Source organism: Dasypus novemcinctus, chromosome 21 (genome assembly GCF_030445035.2).
Source record: "Dasypus novemcinctus isolate mDasNov1 chromosome 21, mDasNov1.1.hap2, whole genome shotgun sequence".
In the NCBI taxonomy this organism is placed as follows: domain Eukaryota; kingdom Metazoa; phylum Chordata; class Mammalia; order Cingulata; family Dasypodidae; genus Dasypus; species Dasypus novemcinctus.
The window spans coordinates 68,066,213-68,089,974 of record NC_080693.1 but is presented as its reverse complement, the minus strand read 5'-3'; the positions used below and the strand labels follow the sequence as shown (position 1 = coordinate 68,089,974).

General features: G+C 36.3%; 1 protein-coding gene across 14 annotated transcripts in view; it reads right to left on the bottom strand.

Moving 5' to 3' along the window:
* Positions 1–23,762, bottom strand: part of TANC2 (tetratricopeptide repeat, ankyrin repeat and coiled-coil containing 2) — a 593,508-nt gene that overhangs the window by 243,909 nt on the left and 325,837 nt on the right. For 10 of the 14 annotated variants that reach the window (XM_071210733.1, XM_071210734.1, XM_071210737.1 and 7 more), the window contains one exon: positions 12,986–13,096. The exons of the other annotated variants lie outside the window; for them this stretch is intronic. In XM_071210733.1, coding sequence (XP_071066834.1) covers positions 12,986–13,096 — 111 coding nt within the window. The remainder of the gene's footprint in view (positions 1–12,985; positions 13,097–23,762) is intronic. 14 annotated transcript variants of the gene reach the window in all.

Genomic DNA, 23,762 nt, shown 5'->3' with positions numbered 1-23,762 from the left:
CATCTTATTGGAATGTATTACAGCAGATAACAATTTGTCAACTCATAATTTTATGAGGCAGAAAAACTCAAAATCTGATTCAACAATAGTCATGCTAAATCATTATTGATCCAGATAGACTATTTTAATTAAAGAGTATGAATAAGAAAGGGTTAAAAAAAGCTTAAGTATACAAAAATATATCTCTTCTCCAGGCCTCCTCAATTTAAAGCAAGTGTTTATTTTGTGTGAAAAAAATTACAGAATACTGATAACAGGAACAATTTGCCAGTTACACTAAGTAATTATTGTTCATATACTATAATGTTATTTTATATTTATTTGGTGTACACCAGTTCTTTTTTGGTTACTATTTGCATGGAATACCTTTTTCCAACCTTTCACTTTTAACCTGGTTGTGTCCTCACATCTGAGGTGGGTCTCTTGTAGACAACATATAGATGGTGCAATTTTTTAAAATCCATTCTATCAGTCTACATCTTCTGATTGGTGAGTTCAATCCATTAACATTTAGTGTTATTACTGTAAGGGCATTACTTACTTCATCCAATTTCTCCTTTGTCTCTGTGTTGTCATATCATTCTATTGTCTGTCTTCTTATCCTTTAATTTACCCTTCCTAATAGTCTTCACTTCTAAACTCTTCTCCAAATCTCTCACCCTTGTTTTTTCCTTTCAGGTTCCAGCAACCCCTTTAGTATCTCTTGCAAATCTGGTCTTTTGGTAACATATTCTATCAGTTTTTATTTGTCTGTGAAGGCTTTGACCTCACCCTCATTATTGAAGGATAGCTTTGCCAGATACAAAATTCTTGGCTGGCAGTTTTTCCTTAAATACAGCGTAACACTTTCTTCTTTCCTCAATGGTTTCTGATGAGAGGTCAGCACTTAATCTTACCGAGTTTCCCTTGAATGTGATGCTTTGCTTTTCTCTCACTGCTTTCAGAATTCTCTCTTTATCTCTGATATCTATTATTCTGAGCAGTAGGTGTCTTGGGGCAGGTCTGTTAGTATTGATTCTGTTTGGGTTGCATTGTCCTTTTGAGATATTGATATTTATGTCCTTCAAAAGGGTGGGGAAGTTTTTGTTTGTTATTTCTGCAAATAATCTTTCTGCCCCTTTTCCATTCTTTTCTCTTTTTGGGACACCAATAATGCAACTGTTTGTGTGTTTTGTGTTGTCATTCAATTCCTTGAGACTCTGTTTCAGTTTTTCCATTCTCTTCTCCTATCTTTTCTAGTTCAGATGTTCTATCTTTGAAGTCACTAATTCTGTCTTCAAGTAATACAAATCTGCTCTTATATGCCTCTAATATGTATTTTTTTAAAGATTTATTTTATTTCCCTGCCCCCTCCCTCCATTCCCTGCTCTCTCTATCTATTCACTGTGTGTTCTTCTGTGTCTGCTTGTATTCTCATTAGGTGGCTCCGGGAACCGATCCTGGGACCTTCTGGAGTGGGAGAGAGGCGATAACGCTCTTGTACCAACTCAACTCTCTGTTCTGCTACGTCTTATTTTCTCTCCTTTGTGTCTCTCTTGTTGCGTCACCTTGCTGTGCCAGCTCTCCATGTCAGCTGGCACTCCTGTGCAGGGCTGCATTCCCATGTGGGCTGGCACTCTTCGTGGGCCAGCTTGCCCTCACCAGGAGGCCCTGGGCATCAAACCCTGGATTTCCTATATGGTAGACAGGAGTGCAATTGGTTAAGCCACATCTATTTCCCCTCTAATGTATTCTTAATTTCATTCATCCTGTCTTTCTTCCCATAAGGTCTGTTATTTTTCTTTGCAGGGTTTCAAATTATTCTTTATGCTCTCCTAATGTCTTTTTTTAAAACAAGGAATCTTAAAAAATTTCTCTCCCCTTCCCCGACCCCCCGCCCCAGTTGTCTGCTCTCTATTTCCATTTGCTGTGTGTTCTTCTGTGTCCACTTGTATTCTTGTCAGTGGCACCTGGAATTTGTGTCTTGTTTTGTTGCGTCACCTTGCTGCGTCAGCTCTCCGTGTGTGCGGCGCCATTCCTGAGCAGGCTGAACTTTTTTCGCACCGGGCGGTTCTCCTTGTGGGGCACACTCCTTGCACGAGGGGCTCCCCTACGCAGGGGACACCCCTGCATGGCATGGCACTCCTTGCGCGCATCAGCACTGCGCGTGGGCCAGCTCATCACACGGGTCAGGAGGTCCTGGGTTTGAACCTTGGACCTCCCACGTGGGAGGCAGATGCCCTATCCGTTGGGCCAAATCTGCTTCCCTAATGTCTTCTTAATATCCTTTATTTCTTTAATCATATTTTCTTTAAATTCTTAAGTGATTTAGGAGACTTGTGTGATTATCGCTGATTAATTGTATTAAATCCTGTATCTCTTAAGGATATTTTGTTTATTCTTTTGGCTCGGCCATCTCTTCCTGTTTCCTAGACTTGTAATTTTTTGCTGATGTCTACGCATCTGAATATGTTGGTGAATTTACTCTGATGACTAATTTCTCTCTCTTGCCTATTGTTTTTTGTTCTCACAGCTTTTCTTTGCTATTTGGTTCAATTTATTCTTGGTCTTTAAAATTGTCCAGCTCCAGTTTTCAAAATTGGGCCACAGACTCACTAGTGGGGTGCAGATTTTCTCCCAGGGTTTGGATATGAGAGCACAAACAGATTTTGTCCATACAATTTCCAGACGGGCCAGAAGATGACACAAGGCAAAGCACCTGTACACAGAGGTGTTCTGGTCTCAGCTTCCCTGTCTTCCTGTGTTTAATCCTCAGACTGGAGATTCAAAGCAGGCTCTGCTAGCCTAATTCACTAAAGAAAAGTACCCCGACCTTCCCACCCTTTACCTTAAAACAGCTGACAGGGAGGAAGATGTCTGTTCTCTTCTCAGTCAGCTGCACTGAGCCCTGTGTTTTACCCCAGCTAAATTTTTGGGGGTGGGGAAGGGGAACCCTTCTTGCCCACCATGGGGACCTGGTAACTCACATTTGTCATTTCAGCTTCTTTGTCTCTCTGTTCCTCACCCTCCTGGGAATTGTTTATCACTGTCCTTGTCTGCTGACCCCCAAAGCAAGTCCCGTGGACAGTTTCTGGCTTATTCTCCATTGTTTTTGTGAGAGCATTCAGCTTTGCCTGTTAGTCCATTGCCATCTTCCAACAATCCTTCAACCACTCATTTTTAAATCCTCTCCAATCAAACATTCCACCATGATTATACTGAAATGGCTTGACAAGGTTGTTAAGGATCACTAGGTTGCTATTTTAAATGAAATGTTAATGGAAAACCTCAATGAGAAAGTGACATTTTCAGCAACATCCAAAAAAGGCTAGAGAGCAAGTGAATGCTAATATTAAAGATGTTTAACAACTGGGACAGCATGGCATCTATCAGTGGACATATACAAAAGCAGGTTCTAAGAGGTCACTGAGATATAAATTTGGAAGTCATCACTATACAATGGTATTTAAATACATAGGTCAGAATGAGAATATCAAGAAAGTGAGCATGAATAGAGAAGATAAGATATTTAAGGACCAGGTCCTGGAGTATTTCAACTTTTGGGAGTGGAGAGATGAGAAGGAACTGGCAGAGTAGACTGAAAAGAAGAGATCTAAGAATTAGGGGGAAAACAAGGCATGTAATAGCTTGGAAGCCAAAGTATAAAATATTTTTAGGAAGAGGATTGGGACAACTATGTTAAACGTTGTAGAGAACGCAAGATGAGAATTGAAAAGTTAGCATTAGATTTTAGTAAGGTGGAGGAAAGACATGATTACAATAAATAGAAAACTATAGAACTGTCCAGAGTATATGGAATGAACTTTGCAATTTATGACATATAAATTTTATTTCACAGTGGTTAAAAGTCATAAATATTCCATTTTGAGAAAACCCAATGAAGGGTGAGACTTTAATTGCACCATCATGTAGGAAGTAAGTTTTACCACCATTGCATGTAATGAATATGCACCAAACTTACTTTTTTGCTTTAAATCAGTTTTATTGATATATATTCACAAAACAGATAATCCATCGGAAGTGTACAATCAATGGTATTTGCTTGAAAGAAAACAATTGCCAGTCGAGAATTCTTTATCCAACAAAATTGTCCTTCAAATAAGAAGGTGAGTTTAAAAATATTCACAAATAAATAGAAACTAAGAGAGCTCATAAAAAATAATACAGTTTTGCAAGGAGCACTAAAGGGAGCCCTATAGCCTGAAAAGACAGGAAGAGAGCCTTGGAGGAGAATGTAGAAGGGAAGACAATCAGAAAAGATAATCAAAAGGATAAAATTAATGATGAAAATAAGATGTGACATATGAAAGCCAAAATATAAAATGGTGGAAGCAAATAATGCATTTACAGTAATATCATTGAACGTGAATGGATTAAACTCCCTAATCAAATCATACAGGCTGACAGAATGGATTAAAAAAACATGAGCCATCCATATGCTATCTACAAGAGACTCACCTTAGATCAAGGGATACAAAAAGGCTGAAAGTGAAAGATTGGAAAAAGACATTCCATGCAAACAGTAGCCAAAAAAGAGCAGGGGTAGCTATACTAATATTAGACAAAACAGACTTTAAATGAAAAAAATTTATGAGATGCAGAAAGTCATTATATATTAATAAAAGCAACAATCCACCAGGAAGAAGTAACAGTCATAAATATCTATGCACCTAACCAGGGTGCCCCAAAATACATGAGGGAAACTGGCAAAACTGAAAGGAGAAATAAATACCTCTACAATAATAGTAGTTGGAGATTTCAACACACCATTCACAAAGGGCCCTATTAAAAAATGGGCAAAAGACCTGACTAGACATTTGTCCAAAGAAGAAATACAAATGGCAAAACAAACAAACAAACATGAAAAAATATTCAATATCACTAGCAGTTAGGGCAGTGCAAATCAAATCTACAATGAGATATTTCACACATATTAGAATGGCCACTGTTTAAAAATACAGAGAACTACAAGTGTTGTTCACTTGTCAACGGGCTATACACTCTTCTCAAATACTCATGGATCTTTTTCCAGGATAGACCACACATACAGCAACAAAACAGATCTCAGTAAATTTAAGAAAATTGATATTATACAAAGCGCTCTCTCTGATCATAATGGAATAAAGCTGGAAAACAAGAGAGGGGAATAATTTGTAAGTGTGTGGAGGCTAAACAACACACTCCTAAATAGTGGGTCAAAGAAGAAATTATAAGAGAAATTAGTACGTATCTCGAAGCAAAAGAGAACAAGAACACAATGTACCCAAACTTATGGATACAGTGAAGGTAGTTCTGAGATGGAAATTTATAGCCCTAAATGACTAATATTAAAAAAGAAGAAAGAGTTAAAAAAAAAAAAAAGACCTAATTGCACACCTGGAAGAGCTAGAAAAAGAATAGCAAACCAATCCCAAAGAAAGCAGAAGGAAAGAAATAATAAAGATGAGAGCAGAAATAAATGAAATTGAACAAAGTACTAGAAATCTGTTGGCTTTTATGGTGGGGATTTATTTGAAATAAAAGCTTACAGTTCCAAGGGTATGAAATGTCCAAATCCGAGGCATCAGCTGAGAAGTTTTCTCACCGAAGTTAGCTACTGTTGATCCTGGCGCTGTTGTCATGTGATGAAGGAAGATTTCCGCCAGTCTCTGCCTGGTCTCTGCCTTCCCCTCCAAGCTCACCAGGCCCAGTCTCTTCAGGGGCCTCCTGCTTAAGCAATTCTCTCTCTCACATTGTAGGATCAATGTGGCAGCTTCCTTTTTCTCTCTGCCTGTCTGTGTGAGTCTGTTTATATTAGATCCAGCAAGGGGGCAGGGACTCAATCTGAGCTACACCTCACTGACATAATCCAATCAAAAGCCCCAAAGCTATCTTATCAAGTAATCTAATCAAAAGACCTCTCAACTTAATTTAACGAAATCAAAGGATCTCACACCCTGAGGAATAGATTAGCTTAAAAATATAATATATTTCTTTTTGGGATTCATAAAATAATAAAATAATTTCAAATTACTACATTACCCAAAACATATTAGGTAGCTAGATTACCCTAAACCAAAGTTTTTCTAAAAGAAAAGAAAATTACAAACCAATCTCTCCAATGAACATAGAAAAAAATCTCAACAAAACACTTTCAAATAGAATCCAAAGCATTTTAAAAGAATTATATACCACTATCAAATGGGTCTTATCCCTGGTATGCAAGGGTGGTTCAACACAAAATCAATTAACATAAGACACTACATTAACAAACTGATGGGAAAAATTGCCCACATTATCATCTCAATCGATGCAGAAAAGGCATTTGACAAAATCCAGCATCTTTTGTTGATAAAAATATTTCAAAAGATAGGAATAGAAGGAAAGTTCCTCAGTATGATAAAGGGTATATATGAAAAACCCACAGTCAACATCATACTCAATGGGGAAAAGCTGAAAGCTTTACCTGTAAGATCAGGAAAAAGACAAGGATGCCCAATAGCACCACTGTTATTTAACATTGTACTAGAAGTTCTAGATAGAGCAATTAGAAAATAAAATAAAAATAAAAGGCATCTAAATAGGAAAAGATACTTGAGCTAATAAGCAAGTTCAGCAATGTGGCAGGATATAAGATCAACACGTAAAAATTGATAATATTTACACTAATATTGAATAAGCTGAGGAGGAAATTAGGGGAAAAAATCCATTTAAGTCACAACAAAAAGATTCAAATACCTAGGAATTAATTTAAGCAAACATGTAAAGGACATGTATGCAGACAACTACAATGCATTACTAAAAGAAATCATAGAAGACCTAAACAAACGGAAAGCTATTCCATGTTCATAGATTGGAAGACTAAACATTATGATGATGTCAATCCTACACAAATCGATTTATAGACTGTATGCAACCCCAATCAAAATTCCAACAGCTTACTTTATAGAAAAAGAAAAGGCAATTACCAAGTTTATTCAGAAGGGCACCCAAATAGCCAAAATCATTGTATAAAAGAAGAGTGACATGGGAAGACTAATACTTCTTGATCTTGAAGTGTATTACAAAGCCAAAGTGGTCAAATATGTGGCACATATGCAAACATCCAAAAATTTTTTTGTCTAAATTAAAGAAATGGAAGAAGTTCACACTGCCCTGAAGCTCACCAATTTAACACAGTTTGAAAATCCTGCTTTACATTTACTGTGTTTATAATGCAGTAGACATAAGGAATACAAACACCAGGTAAGAGAAGATGTTGATTTATAAGAAAAAGACTGTTAGTATCCATAGAGCAATGCAAAATCATATAAAGTGTTCTTTGTATAAGTATAGTAAAAAATTCACAGCAAAGCAAAAGAATAATGCCTAACTATTTAGGATAAAGATAACATTTGGTAATGTTTTTAGGGGGAAAAAAAATCAAAGGAAGAAAATGATAAGTAAAGCAAATTATTCTTGTTTGTAAAGTGGAATAATTGCTACAATTAAGAAGTTGGGATAAAGGGCTCATGGAATTACTCACTTTATATAAAACAATTTGTCTAAAGTGGCTTGAACTTCCAGAAAATGTACAATGTTGAAAAGAAATCCAAATGAAAAATCTTTTAAAATGCAAAATATATAAAAATATGACTATATCCAAATATCTAGCACAAAACTGTCTTCCATTCTTGAGTTTCAAATATATCCTAATTTCCTTGTCACCTCAAAAAACACTGTCCTTTGAAGACTACTGCCATTTTTAAAGAGATTTAACAGGACCCATTATAAAAAGAATAATCTCAAATTCCCCTGAAAATATTTGTTGTGGATAAAAGCCTATGTATCTTCAGGAGACTGGTGTGGTCTTTTGCCCTTAACCTTGCACATATAGTTGAAAGTCCTGTCAACTCGGCCTGCCATCTGTGTCAAGGTTCACTAATATACTCGGAAATTATATATTATTATAATGTGCAACATAAAAATGTAAGAACTAAGATACAAAGACTATTACTGTATTTTAGTGGCATCTAATTACTGAAAATTTTCAATACAAGTTCACTGTAGAAATTTTAGAAATGTATAAGTATAATTATGATGATGATGAACAATAACAACAGGAATGTTCCTTATTGCTTATGAAGGAAGCCCCGCAGGAGTCCCTCTGGGTTCTTGCTGGGAGCAGATGAATTGGAGTCCACACGCAGATGGCTGGGAGAGAAAGCAGGTTTATTAATGCCAGGGGAAGGACAGGAGATGGGGGTTTCAAATCTGCATTCCTGGATTTTGAGGAGTTAAGGGTTTTAGTGGATTCACGTGTGGGAGAGTAGTGTGGTTACCATCACAATAGTAAGTATACACAAGAGTGAGCTTAGTTTTGAAGTAACCATAAATGAAGGTAAAAATCTAGAAAAACCATCACAATAGTAAATATACAGGAGGGTTAGCTTAGTTTTGAATTAACCATAAACAAAGGTAAGGTCAATCTAGTCAGCATCAGTAATTTCAGGTATTAGCTTTTGGCTATTTTAATAATAAACTAGAAAAATGAGGGAAAAAAAGCATCTATATAATGATTCAGTGACCATAATCATTTGTTAATTCTTAACTCTCAGTCAGTTTCAGGCTTCATTTTCCCTTTAAAACAAATTGGGCACTTTTGTTTATCCACAAAGCAACTAAAACTATTTTAACATTAGGTTATTAGAGGACAGGACTGCTCCATCAAGACTCTGATATTCAAAGAAACTAAGGTGGGGATGGATTTAAATTGTTGTGGTTCACTTATTTTGCCTGAGCTAAGCATTTGGCATATGCATTATTTCACTTCATCTTAATAAAACTCTATGAGATAGTTTTTCTGTTTTTGTTAAGAAAGGCCTATTTTTATCATAATGTTACAAACAAAGAATTTAAGGCTACTGAAGTTACATATAGCCAGGCAGCTAATAGGTAGGAAGGCCAGAAATTAAACCCAGATCTAACTCTAGAACCTGTAAATACACCTGTGATCCCATTAACCAGCTACAACTACAATGCAAACACTAGCATTATCGCACTCTGTGAATGTGTATTCATGTGCTTATAAGCACACACATATTTAGATTGGTGAATTAGAGCAATAATGTCACTGTGGTGGTTTGGAGCTGTATGTAGGCCAGAAAACAAACATGTTCTTAAACTTAATTAATTTCTATGGTTGTGAACCCATTGTAAGTAGGACTTTTGATGAGGTTGCTTCAGTTAAGGTATGGTCCAACTCAATAAGGATGGATCTTAATCCTATTATTGGAGCCCTTTATAAGGGGAAAGGAATTCAGACAGATAAGACAGAAAGTCATGCGAAACAAGAAGCTGAAGGTCAATGGCACATGGAAGAGAAAGGTGTAGCCAAATAAGCTGCCACGTGCATTGCCATGTGGCAGAGGAGCCCAGGACCAAGGATCACCAGCAGCCAGCCCTAGGCCACCAGTCTTTGGAAGAAAAGCATTGCCTTGATGATCCTTGATTTGAACAAGAACAGTCTTATTATCTATAATAATGCTGTGACAGAAAACTGAGGTACAGGGAGATTATATGACATGTTCAATATCACAAAGGTAGTAAGGGGAGAGAATGAGAACTGAAACATAATAAGATATATTTATATAAAAATGGCCTCAAACCTTTGAATCTCTTTTCTGACTATTTAGAAAACACTTTAAGCTCTTGTGCTATACCTCAGGATAATCAATGTAATAATAATAAAATCAGTTAACATTTATGAACATTTTTTATGAGTGAAGCATTTTGCTAAATGCTCTTTATTAATCTGATTGAAGATTATTATCTCTGGAGTTGTCCTGAATTATATTGCAGGGACAGATGCAGGACATTATATATCCTGCCATAACCCACTGAATGGACTGGGAGAGAGAGTAAACTACAATGTAAACTATAATCCATGCTGTGTAGCAGTGCTCCAAAATGTATTCATCAAATGCAATGAATGTACCATGCTAATGAAAGAAGTTGTTGATGTGGGGAAAGTGTAGGGTGTGGGGAGTGGGGTATATGGGAACCGCCTATATTTTTTAATGTAACATTTTGTGTGATCTATTTATCTTTTAGTTTAAGGATTGCCAAGGGGTGTTGATGAAATTAACGTATTTCTGGACTACACTATGTCCACTTAGATGGTCCAAAAATACTGTCCTTGTGACACTAGATAAATCACATAATTTCTCTGTTTTAATTTCTCCACTTAAGATGGTTATCAAACACAATTCACTTAACACCCCCACTCCAACTGGTAGTTTAGCTGTATAACACCATTAATCATCTCCAAGATTTTACTTGCAGAACCAAAACACCCTGTTTATTTGTATTTTTCTCACATTTCAGCATACAATAAATTGGATTTGAGGAAGAGTAAAAACTAAATTAGAATCTAATGCTATGTAGAGTGAAACACTCAATTTATTGGATAAATATTCTGGATTGACAGCTATATCCCAGTGTAGCTTTCCCTAGTCTTTGCAGAGCAAATATCAATGACTTGGTGTCTCCTCACTGAAGATTTGCTCTGGTTTGATCCACAATTTCCTTTTACATGTAGGACAACATAGGAAACTAGACATGGGCACTCAGGTGCCAGATACAAATAGACAAATCGAGAAATATATATATGTCCATTTCTCAGACATAAAAGCTTTATTCTTCCAAATTCAAATATAAGCACCAGAAAGTTTAAAGTTAGATAATATAGAAACAACATTCCCAATTATTCCCCAGAAGGTAATAACAGTAAAATGAACCACACCTGATGTAACACTGCTCACTGGACACCATCTGTAAGCAGCCTATAGCTGCTTTTAAACTTAGTTGGTTTTCAAAGTGAGGAACCTAGATAAGCAGCATCAGCATCACTTGGAAATTAGTTTGTAATGCAAATTCTTGGCCACCCCAGACCTAAAGAATTAAAAATTCCGGAGGTGGGACCAGCAATCTGTGTTTGAACAAGCCTTCCAGATGATTCTGAAACACACACAAATTTGAGAAGCAATGCTCTAAATATTAAGATGGTTGTGCCAGTGAAATATAGTATTTTCCTAAATTTGCATGTGATACTGAGTAAAGCAGGTGGACAAGAAGATAGCAGAACCCTGGCCTTAACTGCACTATTATATATGAGTAAACAAGAAAGTATGATCATTGTTCTGTTAGTGTATCTTATGTAAGAGAAATTTTAAATGCATGGATTTTTTTTTTGTTTGTTTTATGAGTGTACTCATTAATTTATTTGTTTACTGTTAACTTTTGGTACTATGTAGAAATCATTGTCAGTTCATAGAAGTCGACATTATCTGTAGAAATGTATTTTCAGAGAGCCTAATAACTTTATTATACAAGAACAAAACACTACAAAGTTTCTGTGCTTTAAACCTGTTTCTGATAAGGAAAGGAGACTACATAGCACAGCATTTTGCATTTTGACATGATTTCATTTTCTCCTGGCTTTTTATAAACCTTATCTGAATGATCCAATCCCAATTAAGCAAAGAATTCATGCTTGTGAAAAATACACACAAATAGTCACACGGTAAGATTTTTCATAGTGACTCAGTACTTGCATTTCAAAAAACAGCTACTTTCCTTCATAACAATATCAATAGATTAAGATTAAGGATGTCAGACGGGCAGTAAGAAGTGAAAATTGGGCTTTCTGGATTTGAAACACTGGTAAAGAAAAGGTTTCTGATAATTTTTTCTTCCAAAACTCATTACAGGAATGGGCCATTAGCTAGCTAGCTTGCTAATTAATAAATCAATCTTATTATTTAGAAAATTATTGAAGAAATGCAAAACACAACATTACATTGCCCAAGAAATGTGACAATACCTCAAAATATGAAAAAGAGCCTTTTAACGATGTCTATAGTACCATTTAAAGAGCTATTGTGTTCCTTTTGGTAACAGAAATGTTGATTTAAAATGAATTGCTATCTATAACAGTGGAAGGAGTATAGGGTTCGATTTCCTGAAAACAAAATTCCCAAGGTCTTTCAATATTCAAAATTGATTCATAAAATTAAACTTCTCTTAATTTATTAGATTTTACCCATTTTTCTCTAATTGTTACTTAAAAAAACAAACAAACAACAACAAAAACCCTTTTACCTGACTTCTGAGGAACTAGGAATCATTTTACCCAACTGACCCCTAATGCTGTAATATGTAGTGGTTGCATTCACTGTGGTTTAACATCAATTTTAATGAGCAGGAATAAACAAAATACCTAAAATCAAGTCTTCCAAGGTCCTTTACTACAGCTCTGATCTTTATACTCAAACGGAAGTGTGAACATTTCTGACACAGCTCTAGATTCACTGTGGAATGAGTGTAAAGGATGTTGCCAGGTAACTCATCTAAGTTTGGAAGAATCTAAGCATTGATAGTGAGTCTGCTTCAGTTTGGCTCCCACACAAGAAGGGTTTTTAGGGAGCTCCCACATCTGCTTACAGGCCATTCATAAGAAGACGTATTTCTAAAAGTAAGTGTCCAAAAGGAATCTGACTCAAACTCAGGAAGCTATAACATTTCTTCTCTAATTCACATTTAATGTTCCCAACATCACAACTATTTTCTCTAACTGTCCAGAAATCCAACAGGAACTATTTTTGAATAACAGGTTATATGCAAAAAGTTCACTGTTGAATGGATTTTCTTGATCGCACACGGCCAAAGCAAAATTTCTGTATCTCATATCACTAAAGTCATCCTGAAAACTATCTACCAAAATTTAATTCTGTTAAGGATTATCTTCAATATTCTTTTCAATATTTATTCTAATTGTTATATCAATGGTCAAAAAAAGGGCAAAAAGTTTCAGTAAAAACTATACTCTAATAAGGAAAATATGCAATTATTTGTAAAAGTGGAAAATATGTTTTTATGAACACTACACATGTAACATACTGTTCTGCTAGATGGCCCCAATCCAATTTTCCCTTTTTCAAAGCAGACACTTAGCATGCATGCTTACCAGGGCAGTATGCATCCACATCCAGTTTCTGAGCTGAAGTGAGGGTTGGTGAGCCAAGCTCGGATTCTGGAATTCGTGGGCTCTCAACAAACTTTGCCTTCCTCAGAGGGGCTAAGGACAAAAGAGAGAGAGGAAAAAAGAGAGAAAGAGAGATAAAGAGAGTGATAGGAAAATAGAAAGAAAAGAACACAAAAGAAAGGAAAGAGAAACAGAGGGAAAGAGAAAGGAAAAGAGGAGAGAAACATAGAGGGGTCATGAGTAAGGGGAACAGCAGGCAACAGATGGAAGCACTTAACTGAACGACACACTGTCAGACTCAGATCAGGTTACCCTATTTTCTGTGCCAGAAAAAAAATTAACTGCATTCTTCATAGAGGAGATGGGTCTTGTTAAAAAGTCTCTGCAAATGGGGAAAGCTAAAATCTAATGTTCAAAACTATGAGCATAAGTTGTGATTGTCTATTACCTTTAGCTATTTTCTTTATATAAAGCAAAGAGCTCTTTTACTTTGGCTTCTTTTGCCATTAAATACAAGTATTAACTGAGAAAAATAGAGGACTGACTTTTATGGTTTTGTTTATAACTGTAATCAAAAGGTTTTCTTTATCCTAAAATAATGACTAAAATACTCAGTCATGATAAATACTAGAAGTAGGATTAAATATAAGTCATCAGGCCAAATCTACCTGGCTTACAGGAAATCAGTCATCTCACTGCTTAGATGTCAATGCAAGAAGTCAAAACTGCTATAGGACTATGGTCATGCCAGTTTGACACTGGATGCTAAAGAGATGTGATTTAGTTACACATTTAATCATGATGTTTATAGAATAGGATCATTCCATGCCACGAAATCTGCTTCATTCTGGCAAGGAATGCAATGAAAAGTATAATTCACAAAAGTTTTACTGATTGAGAAAGTTCGTATAAATTTTATTTACTGCTTTTTAGGAGAAGTTAAGGGACTTTACTGATATATTTTCAAATAATCAGTTAAATATTTTAATAGTTAAAATTATGAAGACAGATTTGCTACTTTTAAGATGAGTTCTATTAAATGAACTATTATAGGGTGAAAGTGCTTAGCAGAACACTGGCACAAAAGTATCAGCTGAATCTGAAATTGATTTGTATGTATCATATGTTAGTGTCATTAACTATTGGTGTCCAAGTCATGTGAATGCTTCAGATCCCATTAATTTTATCAATAGTTTCTGTATGCTCTTCAAAATCCTCAACCATAACTGATCCACAAAGGATTCTAAGTTATTCCTAAAAGACCCTGAAAAAAGTAATATAAAATTGTCATTACAATGGGCAGAATTCTCTTCTATTTTCTTTGGAGGGTAAAAATTATAAAGCTTTAAAAGAATACACAGGAAGCGGATGTAGCTCAAATGGTTGAGTGCCTGCTTTCCATGTACAAGGTCCTGGATTCAAACCCCAGTAGCTCCTTAAAAAAACAAAACAAAACAAAACAAAACAAAACAAAACAAAACAAAAAAACCAAAATATTTTTTAAATCTGCCAATACTCAACACCTACAGACAACTAAGTCACACTTTAAACTAAAGTCTTAGAGTGTGTATGTTTATTTTAAAAGCATGTTAAAAAATAAAGGCTGTTATTGCCTCAATGTCTAAGAGTGCTAAAGTATGGTTCTCTGCAAAAAGTAAGCTTTGATATGGCAGAAATAACACCTCTGCTAAGAATGTGATATTTCAGCCTGTTTTTTTAAAAAAACAATTATTATTAATTCACATCTCAAGTGACTCATACGCATAAACACAGGCTTCTAACAGCCAGTATTAAAATCTCTTTCATTAAAATTCTCTCACCAACCAATTCAAAAATAATGAAATGGTTTCTTTTATCCAATATTGCTAAGTATAGGAGAAACGATTACAATTTAATTCTTAGAGTACATAAGTCCTTCATTCAAATATTATTAAAGTATTTTCATGGCAGCAGAATAACTATTTTACCTGCTGAGTTCTGACAAAAACAGTAGTGGTCCCTGATCAAGAAAATCTAAGTATCTGAAAAACTCAATAACAATATTTTATAGTGTAATTTGGGGCTAGTAGTTAGAAATTAGCAACTTACCATACATACGTAAGGAAGAAATAGAGGGATGAGAGGAGAAATTGAGGAAGGTAGAGGAATGTATAAGAATTAAGAAATGTAGTCAAGGGGAAAAATCAGGGTCTTAGAGACTGTACAGAAAGAAGGAAATAGCTAAAGACTATAAATTGAGTGTGAAACATCTTGTATGAATCAATCAGAAGTCAAATAGATCCTGGTGGAGAAAAAATGTGGGACCTCTTACAAAAATATGTAATTTTCCAGTAAAGAAAAGGGTTAATTTTAGAACTTGAAGCCCAATACCATGCAGACTGCTTTATTTCTCCTGAGGAGATTCCAATTCTTCCTATAAAATTATTTTTATAGTTCACAGCAGACATTTAATTCTTTCTTCTGTCTACCTTTACTATTTATCCTTATCCATGGAGTACTGTCCAAGTATAATAATGAATTTAAAATTTTTTATAAGGTAGGTGCTAATGTTACTCTCATCCAAGTTGTAGAAAACCAGTAAGTTATCTATAAGTCAATCAAACACAGGAAGCACAATCACAGGTATAACAGATTACCCAAAAATCTTAGTATTGTTTGGAGAACATAATAGGGCACGTTGAAAGGAGGCCTAGAATTTTAATACACTTCATTGTAAAAAAACTGTATATAAGGTAATGATTCAAAAACAGGTGAGAGGATTCTGTGTCAAGAGGGTTCACCTGATAGTAAAAAAAAAAAAAAAAGTAACTGAGATAAGATGGGTAGGAAGAATCTAAAGCCAAAACCAGGTGTTTTATTGAGATTTGAGGGATAACAGGAAACTATTGCAGGGTCCTGAGAAGTTCTTTGAACAATGAGAACATGACTCTTATGCTGTAAGGGATTTGAGGTTGGGAATTCGGCAGAGGCTGAGAGGAAGAATGCATATTGGTTAAAAACATGGCCCTTGTGATTTGTAAGATTCAGGTCCTTGCTCTAAAACTTTCAGTAGTAAGAAAGTTAGTAGTAAGAAAATGAGGAAATTAACTTTACTATGTTTCAGTTTTCTCGCAAAGTTACAGGATTATTATAAGGCTTAAATGATTCCAAGCATGTAAAGCATTTAGCACAGTGCCCGGATTTGGTGACAGACCTCATCTATACGTTTACTAAGGAATGGAGCAGGAAGTGCTATGACTATGGAAATCAAAATAAGCAAGTGGTTTTAAGAATAATATGGAGAGAATACAACATGGTAGTATAGTAGTGAGGGTGTTGGATACAGAAGGAATTAAAGTTTTGGGTTCTGGAACCAGAAAGTTTAGGTTTGATTCCTAATGCTTCTGCTTTTTTCCAGCTTTGAGAATCTTTTTATGCCCAAGTTTCCTCATAAGATCTTTTGGGATAATAACAGTACTTACTTACATTGTGGAAGAGTTATAAGAATTACAAAAATTAATTCAAATAAAATACTCAGAACAGTGCCCAGCACTGTATGGTATAAATGTAGCTGTTATTATTGTTTTTGTTATTGTCATTGTCATCATCACCATCAAAGATTTTGCATGATCTGGAAAGTCTGAAACTATATGCCATAGGGTGATGAGAAGCATAATGATATCACCAATTTTTTTAAATTGAGAAGGTAATAATGTGCAGACATTTTAGTATGTTAAACTACAGAAGGTAGTAGAATACCCAAATCAAAGTGGTCTATGCTACCCAATGAGAAATATGTGGGTACAGAAAGTCAAGCAGTATGGTTTAAACCATTGGTTCTGAAAATATGATGCCTGGATAAGCAACATAGCATAACCTGGGAGTTTGTGAGAAACACAAATGGTAGAGTCCCACCGCAGACCAGCAAATCACAATCTCTGAAATTGGGGTCTAACAATCTATGTTTAACAAATCTTCTAGACGATGCTGATGCACGTTAAAGTTTCGGAACAATTGGATTAGAGAAAGATCTACAAATAACACATGCATAGCTAAACACTGAGAGGACTTTCCTAGGGGGAAAATGTATTAGTAATAAAATAAAAATCAAAGGCCCATCTCTGAAAGTAATAATGTGTGTGGTAAAATTTAAGATTTTCTCACTTCGATCACTCTTTTGGCAATATGATTCTTGTGTTAAGTTGTTTTTAAAAAGAGTGCCAAGTTATAAATTAACCGTTGTTTGGAGTTTAATTTGAAGAAAGATCACTACTGTCTATAACCACAAATTCCTCAAAATATCATTATGGGGGAGGAAGGAGTAATATATAAGAGCAATTAGATAACACAGGAATGTGTAAAAGAGAAAATCCACTTATGGGGTTCCTTTGTGAACTGGAATGTTGTAGCTAATGTTGAAGCATACTTTGTTCAAACAAGCTTAAATGTGTTACTATAAGAATTTTAAATAGCTATTGAGGTATTTGTCTCTGAAACCTATGAGAAAGGTTTCATAGCAGAAAGGAATTCTTAGAAGGGAATCGGCATTAAACTCAGATAATTATGGAGAATGGTGCTGAGGCAGACCAAATCAAAGCTCAGGAAAATGAGAAACGAATGAATATAAAGATGGACAGAACAGCATAAAGTACCAAGAAAGTATTTTTACACCACTGAATTTGAGATAAAAAGGATATTTAGTAAGGTTAATCTGAAAATAAACTAATCATCAAAGGTTAAAGGAGGAAAGATATGGACTATAGAATTTCCAAGGATGTAGAGAGAAACAGTGGAAAACTTATACGGAAGAAGAAAATTATATTTTAAAACGTTTTAACAGAGGTTTCATAGACAGAATCTTACAATATCTTACAATATCTGTAACATTTTAATTCTTAAACACTAATTAGAAACCAAACCTTTAAGTACCATTAAATTCCAAACCATTAAGTACCATTAAACCTTTAAGTACCTTTAAGTACCATTATTATTTTTTCTTTTATGTGTACTTTCCAGTATAGCCAGCAGATGGCACTCTTTGGAAGACCACTCAGCTCACCCAGGTGCTAGGAAGGAATGTATTCAATGTAACTCTGTGGTGGGCATTGCAGAAGCAATATCCTCAAGGCTGTCAGAGGCTCACAAACTTACTCAGAGGCTCTTCTCCACCTTTGGCCAGCCACACCCTCTCTCCGTCAGCCTTCTCAGCAATCAGCCAGTAGGGAAGGTGTTTGGAAAGCAATTTATCTTCAGCTCCCTGCAGGATCTCAGAGCAAACAATGTCACAACCTCACCTGGCCTGGAGACCCCTCCAATGCAGCAGACCAAGTTCCCTTTCCAAAATTTCAATTTGCTATAGACTGTGTCCCTCCCTCTCCCCTTTCTTGGGGAAGAGGACCCCTGCAACCCTTTCTGTCCCCAGCCACTGTAGTCTATAGCTCCTGCAGTCCTCAGAATGTTATTTGCTCCATAGGCAGAGGGATGGGCCCCTGCTGCTGCTGCTGCTTTTGCAGCTCTACTCATGGAATTTTCAGCCAACTGAGACTTTATTCCTTTGCTCCTCTCTCTCTGGGTAATGTCCTGCCTTCCCCTCCCCTGATGTCTTAAGCCGCAGAGCAGCCCTCCAGTCCATCCCTGCTTGTCCTCTATCTACTTTTTTCTGGGAGGAAAGTGATCCCTTTGCCTCTCCAACCCTCCATCTCCTTAAGTCCTCGCTGTTGTTGTTTTTTTTACTTTATTTTTAAAATATTAAAAACACAACATTGGATGAGAGGAATAACTAAAAGAGAAAACTTCCTAGTCTTTCCCCCTTTCTTCAGGGTGTTCCTTATGACACCATTTAAGCACAGTCATGAGAAATAATTAATTAACACCCTGGATTAGTTGGAAGGATGCTATTCTTTTAAGCCCAAATAGATTGGGAGTTATGAAGGAAGAAATAGTGTCACAAACAGTATCTCCTTCTACCTCTCCAGCCCCCTAACCTTCCCTCCTACACACATACTCACATGCACACATGGAATTTAATGGTACTTAAAGGTTTGGTTTCTAATTAGTGTTTAAGAATTAAAATGTTACAGATATTGTAAGATATTGTAAGATTCTGTCTATGAAACCTCTGTTAAAACGTTTTAAAATATAATTTTCTTCTTCTGTATAAGTTTTCCACTGTTTCTCTCTACATCCTTGGAAATTCTATAGTCCATATCTTTCCTCCTTTAACCTTTGATGATTAGTTTATTTTCAGATTAACCTTACTAAATATCCTTTTTATCTCAAATTCAGTGGTGTAAAAATACTTTCTTGGTACTTTATGCTGTTCTGTCCATCTTTATATTCATTCGTTTCTCATTTTCCTGAGCTTTGATTTGAATAAATGAGGCAAGCTGCTGCCTTTACTGATGCCCTCTCCAAGGCCTTTGGAAACTGGCCTGTACCCCATTACTGGGCCCTGAATCTTGGTATAAACAGTTAAACAGGGGCAATCCTAAATCTAGAACAAGTTGAACTAAGAGTCAAGAACAGTGGTAGCACATAGCTACATAACTTGAAATCCCTAGGCAAGACAAGGAAACTGAACATCAGACTAAATTCAGCATCAGAATCAGCAAAAAAAATTTACAAGTCATTACAAAGAAAAATGAAGATATTACACAAAAGAACAAATCAAAGTTCCAGATGAGACATAGGACTTGAAACAGATAATCAATAATGTTCATACAGATCTCCTAAATCAAATCATGGAATTAAAGGACAATATGGCTAAAGAAATAAAGAATATTGAGAAAACACTGAGTGAACACAAAGAAAAATTTGAAATCTTGCATAGAAAAAGAACAGATTTTTTGAGAATGAAAAATGCAATAAGTGAGATTAAAAATACAACAGAGGCACAAAATAGCAGATTTGAAGTCATGGAAGAAAGAGTCAGAGATGTAGATGAAAGAACAACTGAAATTGAAGCAAGAGAACACAGAAAAGAATGTAAAAAATTGAGCAGGGACTAAAGGAGTTGAATGATAATATGAAGTGTACCAACATACATGTTATGGAATTCCAGAAGGAGATGAGAAGGGAAAAGGGGCAGAAACAGTATCTGAAGAAATAATGGCTGAAAATTTCCCCACTCTCATGAAATACATGAATATATGTCCAGGAAGAATGGCATACTCCAATTAGAAAATATTCAAATAGACCTACCCCAAGACACATAAAATGCAGAATGCCAAATGCCAAAAATAAAGAGAAAGTTTTGAAAGCAGCAACAAAAAAGTAAAACATCACATACAAGGGTAATCCCTTAAGACTTGGTGCAGATTTCTTCCAGAAACCATGGAAATGAAAAGGCAGTGGTATGATATAATTAAGGGAACTGAATGAGAAAATCTGCCAGGCAAGAGTTGTTTATCAGTTGGCAAAACTGTCCTTAAATATGACGGTGAGCTTAAAATATTCACAGATAAACAGAAGCTAAACAAGCTCTGAAGGAAACACTAAGGGAGTTCTGCATTCAGAAAAGACAAGAGACAGAGTCTTGGAGGAGAGCATAGAAGTGAAGGCTATCAGAACGGATAGCCAAAAAGGTAAAAAGAGGGACAAAAATATGATATGATATATGAAAGCCAAAGGATAAAATGGCTGAAGTAATGTATTTACAGTAACAACACTGAAGGCTAATGGATTAAACTCCCCAATCAAAAGACACAGTTACACAGAATGGATAAGAAAACATGAACTATCCATATACTGTCTGCAAGAGAATTCATTTTCAACCCAAGGATGCAAACACACTGAAAGTAAAAGGCTGGAAAAAGATATTTCATGCAAATAGTACCAAAAAGACAGCAGGAGTAGCTATACTGGTGTCAGTCAAAACAGACTTTAAATGCAAGTAAGTATAACAGAAAATTGTAATCTATTAATAAAAGGGACAATTCACCAGGAAGGAGTTAACAGTCATAAATATCTATGCACCTAACCAAGGTACCCCAAAATACACAAGACAAACTCTGGCAAAACTGAAAGGAGAAACAGATGTCTCTACAATAATAATTGGAGACTTCAACCCACCACTCACATCAATAGATAGAACAACTAGACAGAAGATCAACAAGGAAACAGATAATTTGAACAAATAATAAACAAACTAGAACTAATAGACATATACAGAACAACGCATTCCAATTCAATGAGCCATACATTTTACTCAAGTGCTCATGGATCTTTCTCCAGGACAGAACACACATTGGGCCACAACACAGCTCTCAATAAATTTAAGAAGACTGAAATTATACTATGCAACTTCTCTGCTCATAATGTAATGCAGCTGGAAGTTAGTAATAGGTGGGAAAGGGGGAAATCTTCAAGTGTGTGGAGGATAAGCAACACACTCCTAAATAATCAGTGAGTCAAAGAAGAAATGCAAGAGAAATTGGTAGATACCTCAAGACAAATGAAAATGAGAACACAACATACCAAAACTTACAGGATACAGTGAAGGCAGTGCTGAGAGGGAAATTTATAGCACTAAATGCCTACTTTAAAAAAGAAGAAAGAGCTAAAATCAAAGAGCTAACGGAACTGGAGGACTTAGAAAAAGAAGAGCAAAACAATCCCTCAGCATACAGAAAGAAAGAAATAACAAAAACTGGAACGGAAATAAATGAAATTGAGAACAAAAAAGAATAGGGAAAAGTCAACAAAAGCAAAAGCTGGTTCTCTGAGAAAATCAGGAAAATTGACAAACCCTAGCAAGACTAACAAAGAAAAAGAAAGAAGATTCAAATAAATAAAATCAGAAAAGAAGGTTGGGGGTCATTATGACTGACCCCACAGAAATAAAAAGAACCGTAAGAGGATATTATGAGAAATGGTATGTCAATAAATTAGACAACCTGATGAAATGGACAAATTCCTAGGAATGCACAATCAACCTACATTGACTCTACAAGCAATACAGGAACTCAACAAGCAATGACAAGTAAAGAGATTTAAATAGTCATCAGATACTAATGACTATGCTTGTGAGCTGATAAACCCAAAATAAGAACAAGGCCTAGAGCAACTTTGTGCCTGGGAATTTCCTTCTGTCAGCCTTCATGTTACTCAAATGTGGCCAGTCTCGAAGCCAAACTCAGCATGTAAATGCAATGCCTTCCCCCCAGCGTGGGACATGACACCCGGGGATGAGCCTCCCTGGCAACGAGGGACCACTATCAACTACCAACTGGTGATGCAACTGGAAAATGACCTTATACGGAAGGTTCAATGCGGATCAGCAGAATATCCATGTCTACATAAAATACCATGACTTTAAAATGCTGTTTGACCTAAAGTAAGGGGGAAATGGAAAGGAGAAATGAGTTTATATGGCTACGAGTTTCTAAAAAAGAGTCTGGAGGCTGGCAGAAGGTTTGCCCTCATGCACAACTGAGCAGAGTCAGAGAGACAGATAAAGCAGATACAACCCCCAGATATTGGTTCCTTTGAGGGCTAAAGAGACCCATGGGAGTTATGGCCATGGCCGATGGGGTTAACTACCAGGGCAGATGGCCCCTCTTTGGAAATGGTGTTTATGTGTGATGAATCTGGACTCAGATGGGATCTCCCTTCATAAGACTTCCATGCTAATGTGCTGGAGGTGCAGTTAATGTTGGGGTTTAAGATATATTTAGGGGATTTGAATCTCTGGACTGACAATGTGATAGCCAGATCCTGAGCCTCAACAGACTCCAGCACCTACAATCTGATTTATTGGACTTACCACACTCAGCTAAGATGGAGGTGAAGAAGGACAACCACCACACCATGGAGCCTAGAGTGATTACAACTGAAAATGGGAGGATTGCATCTAGCATCCAGGTGAGAATCTGAGCCTCCTCTTGACATAAAGGTGCAATGGACACAACCAATCCAGTGTCCACATAGAAGAGGTGGCATTGGATTGGGAAAAGGGGACATAATGGACAAAGGGTATGGGGAAAGGCAGGAAGAGATGAGAGGTGGAGGCGTCTTCGGGACATGGAGCTGCCCTGGATGGTGCTTCAGAGGTAATCACCGGACATTGTAAATCCTCACAGGGCCTACTTGATGGAATAGAGGAGAGTATGGGCCATGATGTGAACCAATGTATATGAGGTGCAGAGGTGCCCAAAGATGTACTTACCAAATCCAATGGATATGTCATGATGATGGGAACGAGTGTTGTTGGGGGGGGGGGAGAGGGGGGGTGGGGGGGTGGGGTTGAATGGGACCTCACATATATATTTTTAATGTAATATTATTACAAAGTAAATAAAAAAAAAAAAAAAAAAAATAGTCATCAGAAATCTTCCAAAAAAGAAAATTCCAGGACCAGATGGCTTCACAGGTGAATTCTAACAAGCATTTTGAGATGAATTAACATCAATCTTGTTTAAACTCTTCCAAAAAATTGAAAAGGAGAAAAAATTACCAAGCACATATTATGAAGCCTACATCACCCTAATACCAAAGTCAGATAAAGATACTATGAAAAAAGAAAATTACAAACCAATCTCTCTAATAATACTCCCTGTGTGCATCAGCACTGCACATGGGCCAGCTCCACACGGGTCAAGGAGGCCCGGGGTTTGAACCACGGACCTCCCATGTGGTAGATGGATGCCCTAACCACTGGGCCAAGCCTGCCACCTGATTGATTTTTTTTTTTTAAAGATTTATTTTTTGTTTATTTCTCTCCCCTTCCCCTGCCCCCACCAGTTGTCTGCTCTTTGTGTCAATTCGCTGTGTGTTTCTGGGT